Raw genomic sequence first — 23,524 nt, 5'->3', positions numbered from 1 at the left:
AATTGATAAAATAAATTGAACATCACATCCTAAGAAGTGCTAAGCATAACACACTATATCCAAATTAATGGACACAGCTAAATAGTGCTTAGAGGGAAATTTATAGCTGTAAAAACCTGTATTACAAAGATCTCAAATCAATAGTCTAAGCTTCCACCTTAGCTAGAAAAAGAAGAGCAAAAGAAATATAAATCAAACAGAAAAAGATTAATATGGAAATCAGTGAAATATAAAACAAAAACAATAGAGAAAAAATAATGAAACCAATAGTTGAGTCTTTGAAAAGATCAACACGTTTGGCAAAGCTTTAATTACACCGACCAAGAAAGAAACACAAATCACTGTCAGGAATGAAAGGGGGACATTACTACCAACCCTACAGAAATGAAAAGAATTGTAAAGAAATGCTATGATTTACTTAATTCCAACACCTGGGACAACTCAAGTGACATGGATAAGTCTTAGACAAATGACGAAAACTTAGCCAAGAAGAATTAGAAAATCTCAATGGATCTATAGCAAAGAAATTGACTAGAAAGTAGACTCTTCTCGTGAAATAAAGCCCAGGGCCTGATAGCTTCACTGGCAAATGCTACCAGACATGTAAAAAAGAAATGCCAATGTGAATCTTTCACAGACTCAGAAAATAGAAGAGGGTATACTTACCAGTTCTATGCTATGAGGTCTCTTACCCTGACACCAAAGCCAGACAAAAACATCACAAGAATACTACAGACCAATTTCCCTTGACTGTAGATCCAAAAAACCTTCAACAAATCCAGTGACAAAATCAAGTCAGCAAGGTTGTAAGATAAGAGAGTTATGTATAAAAATTGATTGCATTTCTCTATATACAATAAATACAGCAATGAACTACCCAAAATAGAATTAATTCCACTCATAACAGCATCAAAAAGGTTAAAATATTTAGGGATAAATTTAATACAAGTGTAAGGTTGTACCCTGAAGCCTACAAATTAAAGGAGGTCTAAATACAGGGAGAGACTTTCCATGTTCATGGCTCAGAAGACTCATTATTAAGGTGGCAGTCCCTATAAGAACCCCAGCAGGCTTTGCTGGAGGAATGAATAAGCTGGTCCTAAAATTTTAATGGAAATGCAGAAGACTCAGAATAGCAAAAAGAATATTGAAAAATAAAGAGAAATTTGGAGAACTAATACTTCCTGATTTCAAAACTTACTATGAATCAACAATAATCCAGATAGCATTGTACTGGGATGGGGATATATGTAGACTGATCTATCTACCTACCTATCTATCTATCTCAGTGATACAATTGAAAGTCCTGAAATTAATCTTTACATTTATGGTTAATTGGTTGGTTTTCCTCAGAGGTAGGAAAATAATTCATTGGAAAAAAAGATTGCCATTTCAACAAATGAGGCTGGAATAATTGGATATTCACATTTGAAAAGTTGAATTTATACCCTTCATCATAATGAACTGTAGGCCTAAATGTTAGAGCTGTAACTATAAAACTTAGAAGAAATCAGAGATGAGAATATTCATGACCAAGCTTTCTTATATACAACATCAAAGCCACAATCCATGAAAAATAAAGTTGATAAATTAGACTTCATCAAAATTAAAATCTTTTTTTTTAAATATATATTTATTGATTTCAGAGAGAAAGGAAGAGGGAGAGAGAGATAGAAACATCAATGATGAGAAAGAATCATTGATCGACTGCCTCCTGCATGCTCCCCACTGGGGATCGAGCCTGCAACCCAGGCATGTGCCCTTGGCTGGAATCGAACCTGGGACCCTTCAGTCCGCAGGCCAGTGCTCTATCCACTGAGCCAAACCGGCTAGGGCAAAATTAAAATCTTTTGTTAAGAAAATGAAAAAAAAACACAGACTGAGAAAATTTTTGCAAATTATATTGATAAAGGATTGGTATCCAGAATATATAAAGGACTCTTTAACAAGAAGACAGTCCAAGTAAAAGTGCAAAAGATTTGAGTAGACTGTTCTGAAGAAGATATGCAAATGTCCAATAAACACACAAAAAGATGCTCAACATCCTTGGTCAATAAAGAAATGCAAATTACACCTGAGATACTACCTCCCACTCACCACCAGGACTAATCCAAGAAACAGGCATGACACATGTTGGTGAAGGTGTGGAAAAGCTGCTGCAACTCTTTGGATAACAGTTCAGTAGTTTCTTTAAAAGTTAAATATAAATTTACTATAAGACTCTAGGTTCCTAGGAATATACACATCAGAATTGAAAGGCAGTATGTCTACAGAAAATGTAATATTATAGCAGCATTATTCATAATAGCCCCAATTTCCACCAGCCAGTGAATGGCCAGCACAACGCCGTGTCCACACTGGGGCACTGCTCAGGAAGAGGAATGAGCGAGACACGCTACGTGAGGAACCTCAAACACACAAAATGAAAGAAGCCAGATGAAAAACACACATGTGGTTTAATTTACAGGAGCTGTCCCAGGGAAGGACAGCTAGACACAGAGAGTTGATTACTGTTGGCGGAGCAGGAAGGGGTATTCTTTAAGAAGAGGAAGAAGTAGAAGAAGAAAACGAACAAAAAATATGAACAATAAATGGCAATAAATACATATCTATCAACAATTGAATCTAAAAATCAAAATAAATAAGAAATCTAATGAACAGAATAGACTGGTGAATAAAATAGAATCAGAGACATGGAAATGGAACAGACTGATGATTCTCAGAGGGAAGGGGGGTTGGGAGTGGGAAGAGATTAAATAAAGACCTTATATGCATATATGCATTACCTATGGTCACAGACAGTAGGGTGGTGAAGGCCTGGGGTGGGGCAGGGACCAGGTGGAGGGGGGTAATGAGGGGGAAAAAGAGGGACAAATGTAATAATCTCAACAATAAAGATTTTAAAAAATTAATAAGAGAAAAACAAAGCTGGAAAGCTGGTAGGAAGGAAAGGCAGGAAGATGAGGAAAGAGCTCCATGTGCTCACCGCTGGGTGGCTCTGGGCCCCGGCTGGAGGCCGCTGCGGGAGTCTGCTTGGCTGGGGACAGCAGTGCTTGCCCGGTCTGGGCTGTGAGACCTGCAGGTGGCCTTTCCGATGCTGACTGAGATTCTGCCTGGAACCGAGGGAGGGGCTCAGTCCGGAAGGGGGGTGGGCCCATGAGAAAGGCAGAACCGGAGGAGGCAGCCCGCAGACCAAAGAGGGAGTGTGACCAGCAAAGCAAAAACGCCACACACACAGAGAAACCCCCCAAAACAGCAGCTGAGTATGAACCCTTGTGTGTTTTATGTTGATTTCCCATAGTTCGTTACCCGAAACCTTATGCTTTAGGCTAAAGTAGCTGGGGATTAATTGTGTCTGCCATGCTTGGGGGCCTGGGAGCCCTGAGGACAGGTGGAGAGGAGGACTCAGGTCACCCAGGCTGTCACTCCCGGGAGCCTCATGCAACAGGAAGGGCCCGAGAAGGCCCTTGAAGACGGGGGTGGGGGGGGGGGTGGTGGTGTGGAGAAGCCTCTAGACAGGAGGGAGGGAATGAATCACCCTCCCCTGGGTGCCTGCCAGGAGCTCTGAGGGAGAAGTCCTCACACACACACACACACACACACACACACACACACACACACACACACACAGTCAGGGCAGCCCCGGGAGGAGGGGCCCCTGCGGAGTAGGCAGAGCTCTTTTCTCGGCTCCCACTGTGCTCCCCAGGGCGCCCTGGAGGAGGGGGAGGGCTGCCCCAGCGTCAGCACTGGGGTGGCTCCCTAGGTGGGCTGCTCTCCTGGGAACAGACATCTGCCCGCTCAACTCACGGCGTTTACACAAATAATCGGATATTTCTCCTGTGGATGGGTGGCACTAAAAGTTTTGGAATGTTTTCTCCACTCCGTTCACTGTTGTGATATAAGAAAAAAAGCCAAACAGATCAAAATAGAGTTTTGATATTTAGAGTTTAGGGACATTCCATTCATCTTGCTTCCGAGATTTAGCAAAAGTCATAGGCCTCCACATACAAGATTTACTAGTAGACTGCTCACAGCACCTCTTGATTTTTCCCTCTGATTTCACTGTACAGTGGCACCGCAGTTCTCAAACTTAATTCATTTGGAAGGCTGCTGAGAAGTGATTTCTTCAAAAAATGAATCATTTTCCCCCATTAGAAAGAATGTAAATTGAAGTAATCCATTCAAGACCCCCAGATAATTCCCTGTTTCAACTTTCTTTAATCTATAAGTAAACACCTTAAAACAAAAATAATCCCTAGCTAGTTTGCTCAGTGGATAGAGCATTGGCCCACGGACTGAAGGGTCCTGGGTTTGATTCCAGTCAAGGGCACACACCTCGGCTGCAGGCTCGATTCCTGGCCCTGCTTGGGGCGCATGCGGGAGGCAACCCATGGATGTGTTCATCTGCTTCTCTCTCCCGCTCTTTCTCCCTTCCACTTTCTCTAGAAAAATAAACCAAAAAACTACCCACTAGTTTTGTGTTTTAACACTTGCCTGACGTGAAACACGGCACTGTCAATGAACAAATTTATCGCAGGGTGATATTTCTCAATAAAACTGCATTTCTGCTCATTTCCCAGCATTCCCTTGATGAGTGAAGTAGGAATGGCCTCCTTCCCTCCTCCTCTGAAGGCCCTGGAGCTCCTGGGTGGTCAGCTCAGTGCTGTGTCCTCACCGACTCCTCCCATCGCCACCCCCCTCCAGGCCATGGGCTTGCCCAGGGACACAGTGTCCCCACAACAGACAGGCTCCCTCACAGTCCGCACAGGCTCTGTCAGCAACAGGCTCGGGCCACAGTTTCTTCTAGCTCAGCGGTTCTCAACCTGTGGGTCGCGACCCCTTTGGGGGTCGAACGACCCTTTCACAGGGGTCGCCTAAGACCATCGGAGAAAACATATATAATTACATATTGTTTTTGTGATTAATCACTATGTTTTAATTATGTTCAATTTGTAACAATAAATTGGGGGTCACCACAACATGAGGAAGTGTATTAAAGGGTCGCGGCATTAGGAAGGTTGAGAACCACTGTTCTAGCTGTTTGCGTGGTCCTGGAACACACTCCCCCATGCTCTATGAGCCTGACGCAAGTGAGGATATTAAAACGCTCCTTCCAGGACCCCCTGAGGGCTAACTTAGTCTCACAGGTCACCTCACAACACCTCTGCCCTGGCCGGATGGCCCAGTTGGTGGGAGTGTCGTCCCAAACACCAGGAGGTCTTGGGTTTGATTCCCAGTCAGGGCACATACCCAGGGTGTGTGTGTTTCTCTCACGTTGATGTTTCTCTTTTTCCCCTTTCCTCTCTCTCTAAAATTCAATAAAAACATATCAATTTTTATTGAATAGAGAATATTCAACAAGATATTGGGTGAGGAGAACAAAAAGAAAACCACCTCTGAAACAGGACCTTTGGGTGGGGTTAGAAACCACCTGCTGGCCCGCGGGCTGGGGGCGGGCGCTGCAGGTGGGGAGGACCTCGCAGTGGGGAAGCTGTGCGCCTCCAGCAGCTCTGCTCCAGGCCTGGACAGGAAGTGCCCTGAGTGGCATTTGTGTTTCCCAGGGGTATGTCCTCACACATGGGGCAAACACTTCATGAATCCGCTCAATAAAAAACTGCCTGTTGCCCTAACCGGTTTGGCTCAGCGGATAGAGCGTCGGCCTGCGGACTGAAGGGTCCCAGGTTCGATTCCGGTCACGGGCATGTACCTTGGTTGCGGGCACATCCCCAGTGGGGGGCATGTAAGGGGCAGCTGATCCATGTTTCTCATCGATGTTTCTAACTCTCTATCCCTCTCCCCTCCTCTCTGTAAAAAAATCAATGAAAGTATATTTTAAAAAACAAAACAAAAAAACCCGCCTGTTTACCCAAGCTTTGCTAGGAGCCCTCCATGTCGAATTCAACTTGTTTTTCATGACATTGTTTTTCTTGAAAACGGAGGGTTTCAGTAGCTGCTTCCATTTGAAGGCCACTCCATCCCACCCTGCAAGCAGCCCAGCCTGTCCTCCGCTGGCTCGCGTCCCGGCCATGACTCCTGCTGTGGGATGTAGGTCCTCTGGGCGTTTTCTCCAGAAGAGGCCTGTCTCATCACAACTGAACACTCGCTGGGGAACCAGTCCCCTGGCCCCTGCGGATTGTTCAGATTCCATCACGAAATTCTCTGCAGAGGCTTTGTTAGAGCCAGCAGCCTCGCCGGTGAAGGCCACCTCTTTTCTTGCCTCTATCCAGGCCTAACGAGCCACCGTCAGCCCTTGTTCGGGCGGGCGTTCAGGTCAGGCTGCAGCACCTTTGCCTTTTCACATGTCACTGCCTCCGAAATGCTGTCACCGGCTGCTTGTCCTTCATCCAAATCAACAGCAATTTCCTGCCTCTTCAACTGCCTGTGATTGTTGTTTCATGAGCACTTTCACAGCCTTAGCAACATCAGCACTCTTGATGGCCTCTGTGTGTTTTAAAAGTGTGCTAATGCCCTAACTGGTTTGGCTCAGTGGATAGGGTGTCGGCCTGTGGACTGAAAGGTCCCAGGTTCGATTCCGGTCAAGGGCATGTACCTTGGTTGTGAGCACATCCCCAGTAGGAGGTGTGCAGAAGACAGCTGATTGATGTTTCTCTCTCATCGATGTTTCTAACTCTCTATCCCTCTCCTTTCCTCTCTGTAAAAAATCAATAAAATATATTTAAAAAAATAAATAAAATAAAAAGTAGAAAAATCTGTCTTTTAGAATAAAATAAAATAAAAGTGTGCTAATCATTGATTTCGCCACTCCATACTCGGTAGCCAGATCAGACACTCGAACATCTCTATCATACTTGCAATTATTTCTTTTTTAAGCTCTATTGTTGTTCTCACAACTTTCCTTTTCACTTTGTTGCTATCACTAACCTTAGGAATCAATATGACTTACTGTACATATCTATAATAATAAAAGCATAATATGCTAATTAGACCAGACAGCTAAACGACCTTCCGGATGTCATTCCAGACGTCCTTCCAGATGAAGCCGCAGCAGTGGGGGCCAAGGCAGAAGCGGTTAGGGGTGATCAGGCAGACAGGCAGAGTGGTTAGGGGTGATCAGGCAGGCAGGAGAGTGGTCAGGGGCAATGAGGCAGGCAGGCAGAGTGGTTAGGGGCAATGAGGCAGGCAGGGGCAATGAGGCAGGCAGGCAAGCGATTAGGACCCAGCAGTCCCAGATTGCAAGAGGAATGTCTGACTGCCAGCTTAGGTCCCATGGGATTGGGCCTAAACTGGCAGTCGGACATCCCCTGAGGGGTCCGGGATTGCGAGAGGGTGCAGGCTGGGCTGAGGGGACCCCCCGTGCACGAATTTCATGCACCGGGCCTCTAGTTTGATAATAATGAGTAGCAACAAAAGCAAAAAATATTCACAGCACAATTTCCTGAGATGTTAACAATTCGAGGTTTAGTGGTGAACTGACCCATACTCACGCACTCTCTCCTTTGTCACCTGAGAGGCATGTAACTGACCATATAGGTATCAGCACAAAAGGATTGTTGGGTCGAGAACTGAAGTTTTGTTTGACAACCGAGACATTTTCCGTGAACAACCTGGCCGAGAACCCACTTGTTGGAGATGGGAGACTTTGGAGAATCCAGGTTTGCTTGTAAATTCCTACTCTTCTAAGACGACAGTGAATGGGGGCTTTGGTAGCGCTCTTCATGGGCCATCTGTCCGGCAACAGAATGTGAACTTAGCCTTGGCTCTGCCAAGTGCATAGTGTCCCAACATGTCAGTCCCATGGTGCAGAGAGCAGAGGGGTCAACCTCGCTCCAGGTGTCTACCTGCACCCCCTCCGCAGCCCTGCCCCTCCCTCTCCAGAGCAAGCACAATGAATTGTCCTCATTCGCCTAGGGTTTTGGTTTGTGTGTGTGTGTGGGGGGGGAGGGTGCAGACAGGGTGAGGTGCCTGCCCTCTGAGTCTGAGGGCAGGGGGTCATCTGTCCTATTTCCATGTTTGATGTTTTGTTCATCATGAACTTTTGGGCATTAGTTTTGAGTTTTTATTTTTTTAAATATATTTTTATTTATTTCAGAGTGGAAGGGAGAGGGAGAGAGAGATAGAAACATCAATGATGAGAGAGAATCATTGTTGGCTGCCTCCTGCACGCCCCACACTGGGGATGAGCCCACAATCCAGGCATGTGCATGTGCATGTGCCCTTGCCAGGAATCAAACCCGGGACCCATCAGCTCACAGGCCGACGCTCTATCCACTGAGCAAAACCGGCTAGGGCAATTTTGAGTTTTTAAAATATTGCATTAGTACCCCGGCCGGTGGCTCAGTTGGTTGGAGCATCCTCCCATATACTGAAAGGTGCGGTTTGGATCTCCTGTCTGGGCGTGTGAGCGGCAACCAATCCACTTCTCTCTCACCCTCTCTCTTTCTCTCTCCCCCTTCCTCCCTGAAAAATCAATAAGAAACCCTTGGGTGAGGATAAAATAAAACATTGCATTGGGATAGTGTTTTTCTTGACCACTGAGTTATGGCTCCTCAAATTCTGCGCCCAGGCGCGTGTCCTTCCGCCCTGGCCGGAAGCTGAGACTTTGCTCCAGGCCTCACGGGTGCGGGACACTTCACTCTTCGCTTCTTTAAGAAGCTGCCTCACAGGTACATCGTGATGTCAAATGCACTGTGAGTGTGGATTGCTGACGCCGGACTAATGGGAACATTGGGCTTCATTATACTATTTCTACTGTTATGTATACTTGAATACTTCCATAATAAAAATTAAAAATAAATAAAGATTTTTAAAAATCAGCAGCAGCAGCTCCCTCAAGTGCAGGACTCCCAGGCCAGGCGCAGGATGTCCTGCAATCCCGGGAAAGAACGGGGTCGTCTCCCCTCCACCCGCCCTTCCCCTCCGGACAGAACCTCCCGGCCTACTGCTCGGTGAACACCAGGCAGGGGGGGCGGGACCGAGCGCGGGGGGGGGGGGGGCGCCGCGAGGTGGAGCGGTGGGCAGGCGCAGGGCAGGGTCGGAGGGGAGAGAAGCGCGTGGGCGGGGAGCGCGGAGACTGCGGGGCGCTGCGGGCGATGGGAGGGGCGGGGAGAGGGGCGCGGAGACTGCGGGGCGCTGCGGGCGGTGGGAGGGGCGGGGAGAGGGGCGCCGGGCGGGCGCGGCGGGGAGAGCGCTAGGGCTCTAGCGGGGCCGCTCGCTGCCGGAGGCGCGGCGCGGAGCTGCTGCGGTGGCCGCGGGAGCCGCAGGCGTCTGCATTTCCCCGCCTCCTCCCCGAGTGCGGACGCTGCTGCCCAGTCGCCGCCCGAGGCCGGTGTTGATGCCCGGGAGGGTCTTGCGCCGCCACCGCACGGAGCGGGGAGAAAAGAGGCGACCACCCGCCGCAAGCGACCGTCCCCCTGCAACCCGCGCCGCCCGCGCCCTCCGCGCCAGCCATGGTGGACGTGCTGGGCGGGCGGCGCCTGCTGGCCCCCGGCGGCGCCTGGGTGGAGGCCGAGGCGGCGCTGCAGAACAAGGTGGTGGCGCTGTACTTCGCATCGGGCCGCTGCGCGCCCAGCCGCGACTTCACGCCGCTGCTCTGCGACTTCTACGCGGAGCTGGTGGAGCAGGCGCGCCCGCCCGCGCCCCTGGCCGTGGTCCTCGTGTCCACCGACGGCAGCGCCCCGGAGATGGAAGGGTTCCTGCGGCAGCTGCCCGGCGCCTGGCTGGCGCTCCCCTTCCACGACCCCTACCGGCAGTGAGTGTGGCCGCCGGGGTTCGCCCGCGCCCCGCGCCCCCCGCCCCCCGCCGCCCCCTCCCCACACCCCCTCTGCGCCCCCCCTCCTGTCCCTGCAGCCAGGAGCCCCGGCCCGGGTCCAAGTCGTTTGGCGCAGGTTCCCAGGGAGGCTGGAGCGGTTCGGGGACCGAGCGGTCGCTCCCGGAGTCCGGACGCTCCGGCTGCAGAGCCTGCCTTTCTCCGAGCTGCGCGGCGCTGCGGGGCGCGGAGCCCCACCGCACGGGGAGACTGAGTGTGAAGGGAGGGGACTCGGGAAGTCGCTCTGTCAGAACCGGAGCCGAGGGGTGGCTGCCCAGGCCAGCGGTGCGGGGCCGGGCTCGGAGCCCGGGAGGGGAGAGCCCAGGTTCATTTTCACTGCGCGTGGCTGGCATGTCCTCGCCGCCAGCGCGGTCCTGCACCAGCTGTGGGACCGGTCCCGCACCCGCGGAGGCGGCGGTCAGGGTGACACAAACGCCTGCCCTGAAGCATCTCGCGTTCTTGTTTAGAGACGTGACGGCGCGGACGCTCAGCTTTGCTGGGTTTCAGAGTTTGTGAATCACCTAGAAATTGGCCGTAGTTCTCCCCTGGCTGCGCACGGGCTCTGCGGGGGTGGGGTGGGGGTGGGGGGCTTGCGGGAAGAGGGAGGAGGGGCAGGGAGGACTTGAGGGTGGGTTGGCAGAGGGAACGTGGCTCGGGCCCTCGCGTGGGCATCTTGGCGGTCCTTGTGGTGTAAGCTCCAGGCTTGGGTTAAATCGGCTTCACGGAGTGCATTACCCGGGCCCTCCACGGGCGCACGGGAGGTTTCTGGGCTTTGTTTACAGAGCACCTGTGCATTTCCATGGGGATTATGGTTTCCCTGTGGCATGAACCCTCCCAAATTAATTGTCCTCAAAGGACATTCCTTCTGGGCAATTAAAAATGGAAGCTACCTTTGCAAGTCCCCTGGAAGTGTGATTCTTTCTCCAACACCTGCTTTCATGATGGGAGGGAGAGGTGAGCTGGGCAAGCCCACTTCTCTCACAGCAGGAGTAGCGACACACGTCGAAGATAAGTCCAAATAACCGGGATTCACTCGGCAAAAGGATGCATTTTAGCATCATGGCTAGTGCCGGTCATAAAATGCCTTTTGATTTGCTTAGTATTCAATTTATGCACAGCTTCTGAAATAACACAGTTTTGAAAGTGCCAGTTCCCTAGCTGGGTTGTCTCAGTGGGTAGAGCATAGGCCTGCGGCCTGAAGGGTCCCGGGTTTGATTCCGGTCAAGGGCACATGCCGGGGTTTTGGGCTTGATCCCAGTGTGGGGGTGTGTAGGAGGCAACCAATTAATGATTCTCTCTCATCATTGATTTCTCTCCCTCGCCCGCTCCCTTCTTCTCTGAAATCAATACAAATATATTAAAAAAAAAAAAAAAAGAATGTAAGGAGCATCCAGGCAGCAGGGGGGAAGGTCCTACTGTGTTCAGAACATAGCACTCTGCTTGGTGCTGTGGGGCTGGGGAAGTACTCTCCTGGGCCCCCTGGGTCATGGTGAGGGCCCTGGCCTGTCTTCCCTCGGTGTTATTGGTGAGGTGTCCTCTGTGTCCCCATGTTGCTGATGGAAGTGGAGTTCTTGGGGTGCCACACGAACAAGAACTTCTGAGGCCTCCATGGGAGGGTGAGGTATGGAGGGAAGCTTTATTGATGATGTAACATTAAGGGAGTTCTCCACTGAGGTGCCATCTCCCTCTGCCCTGGAGGAAGTCCATATTCAGGTCTGGTCCAGCATCTGGCTGGCTGAGCTAGTGTTCCCAGCTGCAGGCCATTGCCTGTGGGGTCCGCGGCCACATGCTGGGCAGGCTAGCTCGGGTCACGGAACAAGCCAGTGCCAGGAAGCAGGAGCGAAGCAAAAGGAGAGAGAGAGAGAGAGAGAGAGAGAGAGAGAGAGAGAGAGAGAGAGAAAATGAATGAATAAATATGAATTCCTTTGTCTGTGGTTTTTAACCGGGAGCTTATCCAATGAATCCTTCAGGATTTTGTGCACTTGCAGTGGCTCCACCCCCTCTAGCCAGTTATCTTTTCCCAGGTTAGACTGACAGGCCAGCGCCTTCCCTATGTCACCCCGACTTCACTGCCCATGCATCCCTTTCCCCCTTGTTGGGACCTTGGCTTTGCAGTGCAGCCCCCGCAAACCAGTGTGAGTGCCCCTCCTCTGCCTGGACGGGGACGTGCTTACTGGCATCCCTCAGCCACAGGCGGTGTGGGCAAGAGGAGGGGTGACCTCCCAGGCCTGGCTTGGGGCAGCACCACTGACCAGCCACCCTGTCTGGCTTCCCTCCCTGTGTTGTGGGCCCAGGAGAAGTAACAGCACATTTGCCAGCAGGCATTCCTGTGGCGTGTGCCCTGCAGGTGAGACCTGCTCAGTGCTGATGTCTCACGCATTTTGTGATTGTTCCTTGACCACACTCACGCTCACTTGGGCTCTGGAGTATTCCCTCCTCGACCCCCCCATCCCCCCCCCCCCCCGCTCTGGTTCTCACCACTGCCCCCCCCCCCCCCCCACTGCCCCATGGATGGAGCACCTTGGCCTCCAGGTCACCAGTTGGGACGGATGGAGAACCAGCCGGCCGTGGCTCATGTCCCGGGTAGAGAACAGCCCCAGCAGAGCCCTCAGAGCCATGGGTGAGTCAGTGCGTGGGCCAGGCTGCTGGACTGTGGCCTCTCCACCTGAGGGCCCAGCTCCTCCTGGACTTCCTGACCCAGCGCATCCGTCAGGCCCTGAATCTGCCGCGTCTGTGGCTCTCCAGTCCTTTCCTGTCTTTCTGCTCATTTCTACCTCAGTTAGGTCCTGGACTGCTAGAATAGTCTAACCCAGTGGTCCGCAAACTGCAGCTCGCGAGCCACATGCGGCTCTTTGGCCCCTTGAGTGCGGCTCTTCCACAAAATACCGACTTCTGTGCATGGGCCACGAAGTTTCAATCGCACTGTACGTGCGCGCCCGCATGTGGTATTTTGTGGAAGAGCCACACTCAAGGGGCCAAAGAGCCGCATGTGGTTATTGAGCCGCAGTTTGCCGACCACTGGTCTAATCGGCCCCCAGCCTCGGTGTCCCCACTCAATGGATTCTTATTCTCACACCTGCCTCATCTCATCAAAGACAGGTCTGGTCCTGCCGTGCCCTTGCCCGCTCTCCAGTGGCTCTCAGTCTGCATCTTCCTGCCCCCCAGCATTTGACCACACTGTCTCCCACCCCTGCCCTTTCCACCTGTGTTCTGTCCAGATTGGACAACTGAGGTTCCAGAACACTTCCCACACTTCCCACCCCTAAAGGTTTTACGTATCACATCCCCCAACCGTGGAGCCCCCTTGGCAGACCCTCCTCGGCCGTGCCCTTGGGGACACCGGGCGCATCTCTGGCCTGGGAGGCCTGTGCCCGCCATGGCTCGAGCCTAACACTACGTGCTGGAGTGTTCGGGGTTCTCTGTAGCCCTAACGTCCGACTAGACATTGTGCAGAGCTTTGTGTCTGCAAGGCGCTTGTTGGATGCCTGGTTGGGATAAGGAGACAGTTTCACTTTGAAACAGTCTTCTGGTGGCCAAGATGGAAAGAGACTGGAGCCCGAATTGCTATGGTGACCAAGGGGCGGCTGTGCCAGGGAGTGTGAGGCACTGCGTTAGGTGAAGGGAGGATACCAGTGTTGCCACAGCACCAGCACCGGCACCAGCACTGAGGGCCAGGAGGAGCTGGGCTCTCAGATGTCCCTGAAATGGTTAAAATGCTCTGTGACCAGGACTTCCCTCTGCCCAGCGACAAGGCACAGGCGGTTCTCTCTGGGCACAGCTCAGCATCCAGCGGGGATGGGGCTGAGTCCAGGAGAAGGTATGGCTCCAGCGTTACAGTTGTCCCCAGGCAGAGGCTGCCAGCGCGAGGATGTGAGGCCCACACTGTGACTCTTTCCAATGTCCATCCCAAACCTCCTCCTTGCTCCTCAAAGCCCAGTTCACTGTGTCAGAGCTTGATTTGATGTTGCCAGTGATGAAAACAGCAGCAGCAAATCGAAGGGAAACAAATATCCGCTAAGCTGGAACGCCTGCAAGCACAGGCGGGAGCTGGTCTGGAGGAGGGAGCCCCTGAGGGTGCGGCTCCGGCTCGGCCTGCGCCGTCTGTTTCAGGCCCCGCTGCAGCCGGTGGCCCGCCCCATCCCGTCCCTCCTGGTGATGAGTGGCTGTGGTGTCTTGGGGCGCATTCTCCCACCTTCCTCTTTCCTCGAGCTCCACAGGGAGGCACTGGTTCTGAGTCTGCTTGTGTCTCCAGTTTGGGATTGTAGTATGTTCCACAGTGCTCTGTGTTCATTATTTTGTAGCCTGCATTGCTGTTTCACATCACATACAATCTATGGCTATTTAGTTTTTAAGCTCCTCCCAAACAATTACTTTTTGTTGGTTTCCAGTTGCAATGCCATATTATGGTCTGATGAAGTGGTCTGTGAGCTACTGATTATTTGACATTTAGTGAGACCCCCTGTGGCCAGAGCAGGGCCGGCTCGTCACTGTGTCGTAGGTGTTTGAAGTGGGAGTAGGTGCCGTGTGTGTTCCTGCCCAGGGGAGAGCAGTCGGGGCCTGGTGCTGGAAACAGTCGGGACCTGGATGGAGATGTCCGGGGAAGATTTGCTTACGGGAGGTCTCACGTGCATTTTCCCTTCCACTCAGGTCCACATCCTGAGGGTGACAGATGAGGGAAAGCGGATTGCTGTTGGCCGAGGCTCTTGCAGGCTGGCCGTGGCGCCCTGTCCTGAGGGCAGAACCTGGGAAGGGTGTGGGGAGATTTGCAAAACGAAGGAGGAGGCTCCTTTCCCTAAATAAATGCAAACCATTGTGTGAAAGGCCACTTGTGGGGTCACACATGGCGGTGAAGTAGCCAAGAACAGTTTCCTCCACAGCGTGTCAGCAGGCCCTGGAACGGGAGGGGCAGGAAGACGCGTAAGCTTCGCCTTTACTTAGGACTCATAGAATTTAACGGTTACCATTCTGTCCACCTGGTATTTTCAGCCTCTTGGGATGTGGAGGGGAATATGAATGTATTGGGGTTATTTGTGGGTTTAGAATTGCACTGCGCAGTACAATAGCCATGACATGTGGCTTCTTAAATTTAAATGAAAATGAACTAAGATGAAAGTCACAGCAGCCACGTTGTGAGGGCTCCTCTGTCCCTCGTGTCTGTGCCATGGTCGCGGGCAGCACAGGCCTGAGCAGCCCAGCTGCTGACGCTCTGGGACAGGCTGGCGGAGGGCGACGCGGAAGGAAGGGGGCTCCCGGGCCGCTGGCGGGCGTGGCCCTGAGGCTGTGCGGGGGGGGGGGGGGGGGGGCACAGCTTCCCCGCCCGCTGACCCTGGCCTGCCCCCTTCTCTCCGCAGTGAGCTGAGGACCAGGTACCGCGTCACAGCCACCCCCAAGCTTGTGATCCTGAAGCCCAGTGGGGAGGTCATCACCGACAAAGGGCGCAAGCAGATCCGGGAGCGGGGCCCGGCCTGCTTCCAAGGCTGGGTGGAGGCCGCCCCGGTCTTTCAGAACTTCTCCGGGTGAGGCCGGGGCCTGGGCAGGAGTGGGGCCCGGTGCTGCGGCCAGCCCTTGGGGAGAAGCGGGTGGGGTGTCAGCGGCCCGGCTCCCGCGGCCTCCAGCTGTTCCCACTTCTTAGCGCCGCTTCCTCCGCCGGCCGCTGCTGGCTCCGCGCTGCCCGCGACGCAGGAGGCGGTGCCCCCGGGCTCTCCCTGCGCGGCTCCCCCAGGAGGAGGACTGCGCCTGTGCCGCGAAGGGTGCTTTCTTTGCGATGTTTTCTCCTGTTTCTGTGCGCACCTTTATTTTTAATGAATAACAGCGCCATCATACCCTAGGAAGGAGGGACAATGTCGAGGCTGTGCAGTCCCGTCAGGACCAAACCCCGCCGGCGCCGGGTCCCAAAGGACCGGAGCCCCGCGGGTCTGAAGCGCAGGAGGCGCCTGGCCGGGAGCAGAGGGTTCGAGCCTCCGCTGGGCTCGGCTCAGAGCACACACAAGAAGCGACCCATGGGTGCGGAAGTAAGGGGAGCGCTCTCTCTCTCTCTCTCTCTCTCCCCCCCTCCTTCTCCCTTCTTCCCTCCACTCCCGTCCTCTCTCTCTCAATCAGTAAATTAAAAATAATAATAAAGCTCATATAAACTCTGTTTCTTAAAGAAAGAAAAGAGCAAGAGGGGAGCCACAGGTTCGGGTTTGCAGCCGGTCCTGCCTCCTGCCCGCCTCGCTGGGCAGCTTGTCCCGTGGCCAGGCCAGGCCTTCCCTCCTTTCCAGCTGCACTGTGACGGGGGGGGGGGGGGGGCGGGGGGGGGACCGGAGATTACCCGCCCCCCCAGCCAGTCCCCTCCGCGCCCCACTGCGCTGGTCACTGGGCTGGGAACGGGAGCAAGCTGTGCGCGGGACCCAGGGACGCCCCAGCTCCCCTGCGACCAGTGGAGAGCGCGGGGGGGGGGGGGGGGGGGGGGGGAGAAGGCTTTGGCCCAGAGGTGAGGGATGGCCGCGTTGTTGGCTTAACCAGAGGGGGTGGGGGGTGGGTGGGGGGCTCCATGCTGTCACTTGGACCTCCCGCCTGTCCTCTGTCCCCTCAGGGGACCACCGCACTGGGGACTGGGATTGACAAAGACGTAGCTGATGGAGTTAATCTGGTCATCATTTGCCCCAGAAATACAGCAGGCAGGAGTGCAGTTCTTTCCCTGAAACAATATTCACTTAATTGTGGTGTTTTTTCCAGCCTCACTGAGATGTAACTAACGTTGGGTAAGTTTAGGTGTGCAGCTGTTGGTTTGGTGCATGTATAAATGACAGATGAGGACCACACAGCTCAGCTAGCACTCCATCCTGTCATGTGGTTACCGTATCTATTTTTGGATAAGAACACTTAAGCTCTAATGATGGTATACATACATACATATATCTTTGGTTAATCCTCACCCAAGGATTTTTTTTCCATTGATATTTTTTCTTTTTTTAGAGGGAGTAGAGGGAAGGAGGGAGGGAGGGAGAGAGAGGGCAGTGGGGAGAGACATTGATGTGAGAGAGATGCATGGATTGGTTGCCTCCTGCAGGCGCCCAAGGCAGGCCAGGATCGAACCTGCAACCCAGGTACATACCCTTGACTGGGAATCAAGCCCTCAGCCATTCAGTGCCAGAGCTGGTGCTGTAACCACTGAGCTACTGGCCAGGGCTAATTATGGTATTTTTAACCACACATTCTCTGGGGGAGGGGGTTATCTCTTGCAGATGGAAAGTCCACAAGCCGTGTGTGTGTGTGTGTGTGTGTGTGTGTGTGTGTGTGTGTGTAAAACCACAGCCACAGACTTCTTAAAGACTGGATGCATCCTTCCTGATAAACATGCTTGTAGCTGCCACACGGGAGCCCAAGACCCATGGCGCTCGGTGGCTGGAGAGCAGGCACCTGCAGGGCGGGCGGCCTGGGCGCAGCCGCTGCACAGCCACCCCAGCCCTGCTGGCACGTGCCTTCTCCCCCGGGGCCGGCCCAGGCCGAGAGGGAGATGTGTCCCCGACATTATCGTTAACAGAATACATTTCCTTTAATAACATCCCTGACAAGTAATTTTTCTTAACTTCAGGCAGCTTTCTTTCAGGGGACGATGTCACTGGTGTCCATGCTGAAGCGCCTTTTGCCCTTGTATTACAGTAGCAAACCATGGTGGGCAGCGAGGGCAAAGCCGTCTCCCGGAGGTAAGCCCTGTGGGTGTTTCAGCACGGACGCCCCGAGGCCTCCGATCGCCGTCTTCACCTACAGCCCGAGGCTCCGCTATCCTGCCCCCCCCCTCCCCCACGGCCCTCAGTGCAGTGGGGAGCTTGGGACACGCGTGTGGCTGTGTGTCAGCTCAGGCTGCAGCACGAAACACTAGGAACACAGATCTCTCACAGCTCTGGAGGCTGAAGGCCGAGACCCAGGCGCCAGCCGGGTCGATCCCACGGAGGGCTCTTTCCTGCTCGCAGAGGGCCACCTTCCCGATGTGTCCTCATGTTGGGCAGGGTGGTGGGGGGGGTGTGGGGTGTGCCGAGAGCCTGGCGTCTAACCAGGGCTCTAACCCATCACCGCCCCGCCTCAGGGCACCGTCTAACTGCCCATACACGGGGCAGGGCTCTAACGTGAATGTTAGGGGCTCCCGGACATTCAGAGCAGAGCTGTCACCCACCCAGACCCCGAGTCTCCCAGTGGGAGGAGCCTAGGTCCCAGGACTTCATGACCAGGCCCCAGGGGTAAGCCAGTTGGTTCCCATGTCCGGTGCTGGCTGGGGCCACCGTGGGGGGCTGTTTGTGGAGCTTCCAAACCATTTCTTCTTGTTTCCTTCTTTGTTCTTCACTTAAAAGACCATTGGAATGCCTTCGTCAGGGAGGGAAACTGTGTGTGTTCTAGCTGCCTGTGGCCGAGAGGAGCGCAGGTTGAGCTTGCAGCGCGAGTCTTAAACTGACAAAATGCTTTAGAAGCGGTTTTCTGCGTTGAATGTGGGTTTCTCGTCCTCACAGTGTCTGCAGCCTCGTCACTGCGGCTCAGTGTTGTTTCTGCAGCGTCTCCCTGTCTGTGGGGAATGAGAGGACAATGGGAGCGCTGGGGAAGCTGCCCTGACTCAGACCTCGAGGGGCTGTAGCCCCAGTGTAGGCGGGCGTGAATCTGAGCTCTACAGCCCTGGCCCCACTCCCCTGCTTCCCCTGGCCTGGTCTCCCAGAAGACATCCCGGTTGACAACGGTAATTAAAAGAGAATCCCAGTGATGACTTGCATTGTTTGGAAAATAATTGAGAAGATCCAGTCCGCAACCCGACCACACATCTAACACCCCCTGCTCCGCTCCCCAGCCCCCCAAACCTCCGTGCACTCCGAGGCCAGCCACACAGCTCTGCTCCAGCCCCTCTCCCTGAACGCCTCATCGCATCGCATCGCAGCAGGTTTTAGCGCGCTGGTTCCCTTTGTCTTGTCCCCTGGCCTCACTCAGGCCCTGGGTGACCCAGAGGCTGGGGAGGTGGCCCACCGACTGGGTGAAGGGCACATTCTCTCTTCTGGCTGCAGAGTGACAGGGAGAAGGCTGGCTAGGGACACGGCCGACACGGCTCCTTTGTGTTGTCATATGAAAGGTTTCTTTTAAAAAAAAAATATTTTATTGATTTTTTAGAGAGGAAGGGAGAGGGATAGTTAGAAACATCGATGAGAGAGAAACATCGATCAGTTGCCTCCTGCACACCTCCCACTGAGGATGTCCCCGCAACCAAGGTACATGCCCTTGACCAGAATCGAACCCGGGACCCTTGAGCCCACAGGCCGATGCTCTATCCACTGAGCCAAACTGGTTAGGGCATATGAAAGGTTTCTTACTACTCCAGGTAAATAGGAACCTCTGGGATTAGGGCTCCGTGGTTTCAGGGCCAGCTGTCTCAGTGATTAGGCATAAATCATTTTTCTACATCCTTTACTTCCCTGGCTACTCTTTATGAAAGAGAAAAGCATTTACCCTAGTCTCCTTCCTTACACATGTGTCGTGACTTTATCTGTTATGAGTAATCATCTCCAGCTCGGGGAGAAGTGCGCTGTATGAATACCAGGCTTTGGATATTCATTCATTCGACAGCACCTGGCGCTCGTTGAGCCTTGGCCTGGCAGCTTCGCACGGGACGTGAAGGGTCTGTGATGATGGAGGGGGACCCCAGGCTGGGCGCCGGCTGGAGAGGAGAGCGGGGCTGGCGGACCCGCAGACGGCTGCGTGGCTGCCACAGTCCAGGCCCTTCCGCGGGGGTGTCAGTGCCCCTTTCCTGCGAGCAGGTCTGAGGCCATTCCCAGGGGTGATTACTTCTTCGTGGTGAGAGCACGCCGTCGGCTGTGAGAAGAGCCCTCATCATTTAGGGATGTTTCTGCCTCACCTTCTCTCAGCACAGCCTCCCTACAGCCTCCCCACGCAGCTCACACACCTGGCCTCCTTACCTTGTCCGCTTGCAGCGTGTGAGGCCAGCACGGGGCTCTCCTGGGACCAACGGAACCAGCGGCTGGAATAGAGGCCAGGTCCCAGGAAGAGGGCGTGGTGACGGCCTGGCCCCGGCACCGATGGTGTGGGAGGGAGAGGTTGTGAGGCTTCTGAGTCACAGGGGACAGTTTTAACTGCGCAAATGTCTGTACAGGTTGCTGTCTTGTTTGTAAATTTCTCCTGACAGGGCCGAGCACTCCTCCTCCCTGTCCCAGCTTCTAAAGGGACCAAGAAACCTCAGCCGTGAGGGTAGCCCCCCCCCCGACCCCCCGGGCTCACCCAGCCACCCTGGAGTCTCAGGGCGTCAGTGCCATTGGCAGAGGTCGGGCCCTGGAGGCCCTGCGTCAGGGGTGCTGGAGCACAAGCTGGGAGGTGCTGATGAGATACCCCCAAACATGTAAACAGACGATCCTTGCCGTCAAGTTCATCCTGGTTACAGTCTCCACGGCCTTCAACTGTTCCTCCCACTTCCTGGTGTCAGGTGGGTGATGCCCATCCATAGCCCCGGGCAGCCTGGGGCATAATCCAGCTCTGGGAGCTTGGCCTTGACCCTGACTGGCCACAGCGGTTACAGATGTGCTTCCAACCCTCACCCTACCCAGAGCGCTGCGCTGAAAACAGGAAACAAATAGCAGTCTCCCCTGCACTCAGGAACCTCTGAGTCAGAGAGGAACATGAGCCTAGGAGGGTCAGTTCGTCTTTCTGTGTTCTGAGCGAGTCTCTCCTCCACATTTCAGGAAATACGGTCAGCATGCTGTCTGCCCCTCCCTCCCGCCCCCACCCCCCCATTCAGATGAATTTTGAGAATTGTTCATTGGGAGGATGGTGGTGTGTCTTTCTCCTGCCAGGACTTCTCAGGACTTGGTCCAATCGGGAGGAGATGGCAGGTCACTCAGGTCACAGGGCCCTGCCTTCACCCTTAGCTCCCAGCACCTGTCTCAGTCAGCGGGGCTGTGTAACAAGCACCACAAATCTACTCTCTCACAGCCTGGGTCTGAGAGCCTGAGCTCAAGTTGTCGGCAGGGTTGGCTTTGCCCGAGGGCTCGCTCCGGCGTGTCATGGTTGCTTTCTCTCTGTGTCTGCACAGCCTTTCTTCTGTGCAGGCCTGTGTCCAAAGCAGACAGGTTGGACAGGGCCCACCCTAGTGACCTCCTTTTACCGTTGTTACCATGTAAAGGGCCTGTCTCCAAACACAGCCACACGCTGAGGTCCGGGGCTAAGGCCTCAGCGTATGAATTGGGGGAAGGTTACAACTCAGCCCACAACGCGCCCAGCACTCAGCCTCCTGGAAGCTCTCCGTGGGCAGACAGGCCCAGCTGCCTGCACCTGGTTTCTCAGCACCTGCTCTCCTGGCCTGCCTTCCCGAGGTGCCTGCAGGACGGGGACAGGGCGCGCAGGGCCGTCCCCAGCCTGTGGTGTGGCCGGCAGGTGACAGGGAAAGTGCTTCCACCCCCGGAAGCAGCAGCTCCCTAGAGACAGGAGGCTAGTTCTGGGCAACCCAGGCTGCTGAGCTCTGCTGAGACCTCAGAGAGGCCCCTGAGGTCCTCCTGGAGCCGCGGAGCTTCCGCCCTCCACGCCCGCCAGCCTCCCCAGCAACAACCACGGCAGTAGGAATGCCAAGGGCCTGCTGGTTCCCCAGCTCTCCCCCCCCCCCGCCCCCCGACCGCCCGCTCTCCTGGCCACGCGCGTGCCCCAGGCCACGCAAAGCCTCCACGTTGCAGGTGTGATCAAGTAAGTCTGGGGAACCAAGAGCTTTGACTGATGGACGGTAGTGTTTGCGTCGGGAGGTCTCTAACGCCTTTGGAGCGAAGCCGACCAAGCTGGGCCTGGAGAGGGAGCTGGGGCACCTGCCCAGGAACCATCGTCCCCAGAAGCTGGCGGAGCCGGCAGAAGCTGCGCAGAAAGAGAGCCCGCAGGCGTAATTGCAGGGTCTCCCTGTCCTTCACCATCAGGAAACGGGAGTGCAAATCGCTGCACTGTCGTTTATTGATTTTTTTAATATATATTTTTTATTGATTTCAGAGAGGAAGGGAGAGGGAGAGAAAGAAACATCCATGATGAGAGAGAATCATTGAGTGGCTGCCTCCTGCAAGCCCCCTGCTGGGGATCGAGCCCACAACTGGGACATGTGCCCTTGACTGGAATCGAACCTGGGACCCTTCAGTCCTCAGGCTGATGCTCCACTGAGCCCAACCAGCCAGGCTCCGAGCTGTAGTTTAAACCTTTTCCAGTAAGTTCTGGCCTCCTCGAAGATGCTTTGAAAAGGCCCAGCCAACTCGCACCGCAGCCCCTCCTGGACCAGTTGGCCAGACACATCTCCCCGCAGGCTCCGGCTCACTGCCCCGCACCCCTCGCACCCTCTTCCCCGTGGGGATGAACCTCCGGCGCTGGCCACATGCCACCTGCCTGGCTCCAGCTCCCCGAGGGCCCACACCAGAAGTGTTTGCTGAAAAGGCCCCAAGGCGGGGGTGAGCCCTGGATCACTGGAGCCCTCGGGGAAGGGCTGGCGGCGTGGAGGGCAGGAGGGAATGGCCTTCCTTTGTTAGAAAAGGCTCAGGCTAGCTCAGGAATTGCTTACACACAGCCCCCAGGGCACACAGCAGCGCGGGTGGCCACTGGAAGCCCTGCGCTGAGCGAAGGGCACACGGCACAGAGTGAGAGATGAGCGGGATGCAGCACTGCCTGCGCGGCGTTGGAAATACACGCACGCGTGGCCCGGAACGCGAGCACAGTCTGCAGGCGAGACGGCCGGACTGAGGCCCTGGCGCCGACGGGGCGTGGGCACACCAAGGAGCGTAGGTACCGGAGCAAATGAAGCAGGGCGGCCCCACGTTGCCCGACGATGGCAATGCGCCCTGGGTGCTGCCCAAAGAATGCGAAGGCCCTCCAACCAACCCAGGCGCGAGCCCAGCCACACCCAGCAGTGCCGCGCACACGGGCTCAGCGATGCCGAGTGCCGAGCGCCGACCCGGTGGAGGGTGGAGCGGCGGCGGCCCCGCTGCTGGGAGCTCGGCCAGTGGTCCCTGCGGGGACGGGTTGATGATCCACTGAAGCTGACCGTTTCCAACCCGGTGGGCCAGGAGCCCCGCGGTTTATCTCCGCAGAGCCGGTGCCACCAAACCCCGAGCTACACGCACAGTTCGTAACAGCCCCGAACCAGGAGCCGCTGGGGCCCAGCGCGGGGTCGTCGGGAGTGGGCTCCCCAGCGAGGACCGGCAAGTGCCCGGCCACGGAGCTAATCTCAGCGATGAGCGCGGAGTGAACAGCACGCAATGGCGTTTGCATCTCAAGTACAACCACCGGTGACGTCCATCCGTGAAGGCAGGGACTGCCCCAGGGGCGGGGGCAGGGCGCACAGGGGTGCCAGGGTGCTGGGTAACCGTGTGGGCACTTGGTGAAAACCTGACAAGCTATTCTTTCACTTAACCTTCAATAAAAAGTAAGAAAGTAAGAGAAAAAGGAAAAGTGCCAACCAGTCTAAATTGTAGCAGGACAACAAGAGAAATACAAACTATAGAGCAGGCAGCAGAGGGAATGTGGCTTATTGACAACATATTAGAATGACTCAGACTGAGGGCTTTGCACATGGGGGGTTGGGGCCGGAATACAGAGGTAGACGCGGGTGCCTGCTGGCGGCACCGCACACAGATGCACACGCCGCACTCACGCACATGGCAACGTCCTGCCCCAGCCGGCCTGGAGCTTGTATTTTCCCTTCCCAGCATCTGCTGCCAGTATTTGCATGCTGAGCTCTCCCATCTTCCCATTGCTCAAGCCGAAAGTCTG

General features: G+C 54.6%; 1 protein-coding gene across 1 annotated transcript; it reads left to right on the top strand.

Annotated features, from left to right (window-relative positions):
* Positions 1–9,141: 9,141 nt before the first annotated feature.
* Positions 9,142–16,046, top strand: NXNL2 (nucleoredoxin like 2). Its single transcript, XM_059658719.1, has 3 exons — positions 9,142–9,709; positions 15,118–15,282; positions 15,579–16,046. The coding sequence occupies exons 1-3, from the start codon at positions 9,408–9,410 to the stop codon at positions 15,592–15,594; spliced, it is 483 nt and encodes a 160-aa protein (XP_059514702.1). The 5' UTR covers positions 9,142–9,407; the 3' UTR covers positions 15,595–16,046.
* The last annotated feature ends 7,478 nt before the right edge of the window (positions 16,047–23,524 follow it).

The sequence above is a fragment of the Myotis daubentonii genome, chromosome 11 (genome assembly GCF_963259705.1).
Source record: "Myotis daubentonii chromosome 11, mMyoDau2.1, whole genome shotgun sequence".
NCBI classification, from domain to species: domain Eukaryota; kingdom Metazoa; phylum Chordata; class Mammalia; order Chiroptera; family Vespertilionidae; genus Myotis; species Myotis daubentonii.
The sequence above is the reverse complement of the archived record's forward strand: the minus strand, read 5'-3'. Positions and strand labels throughout refer to the sequence as shown.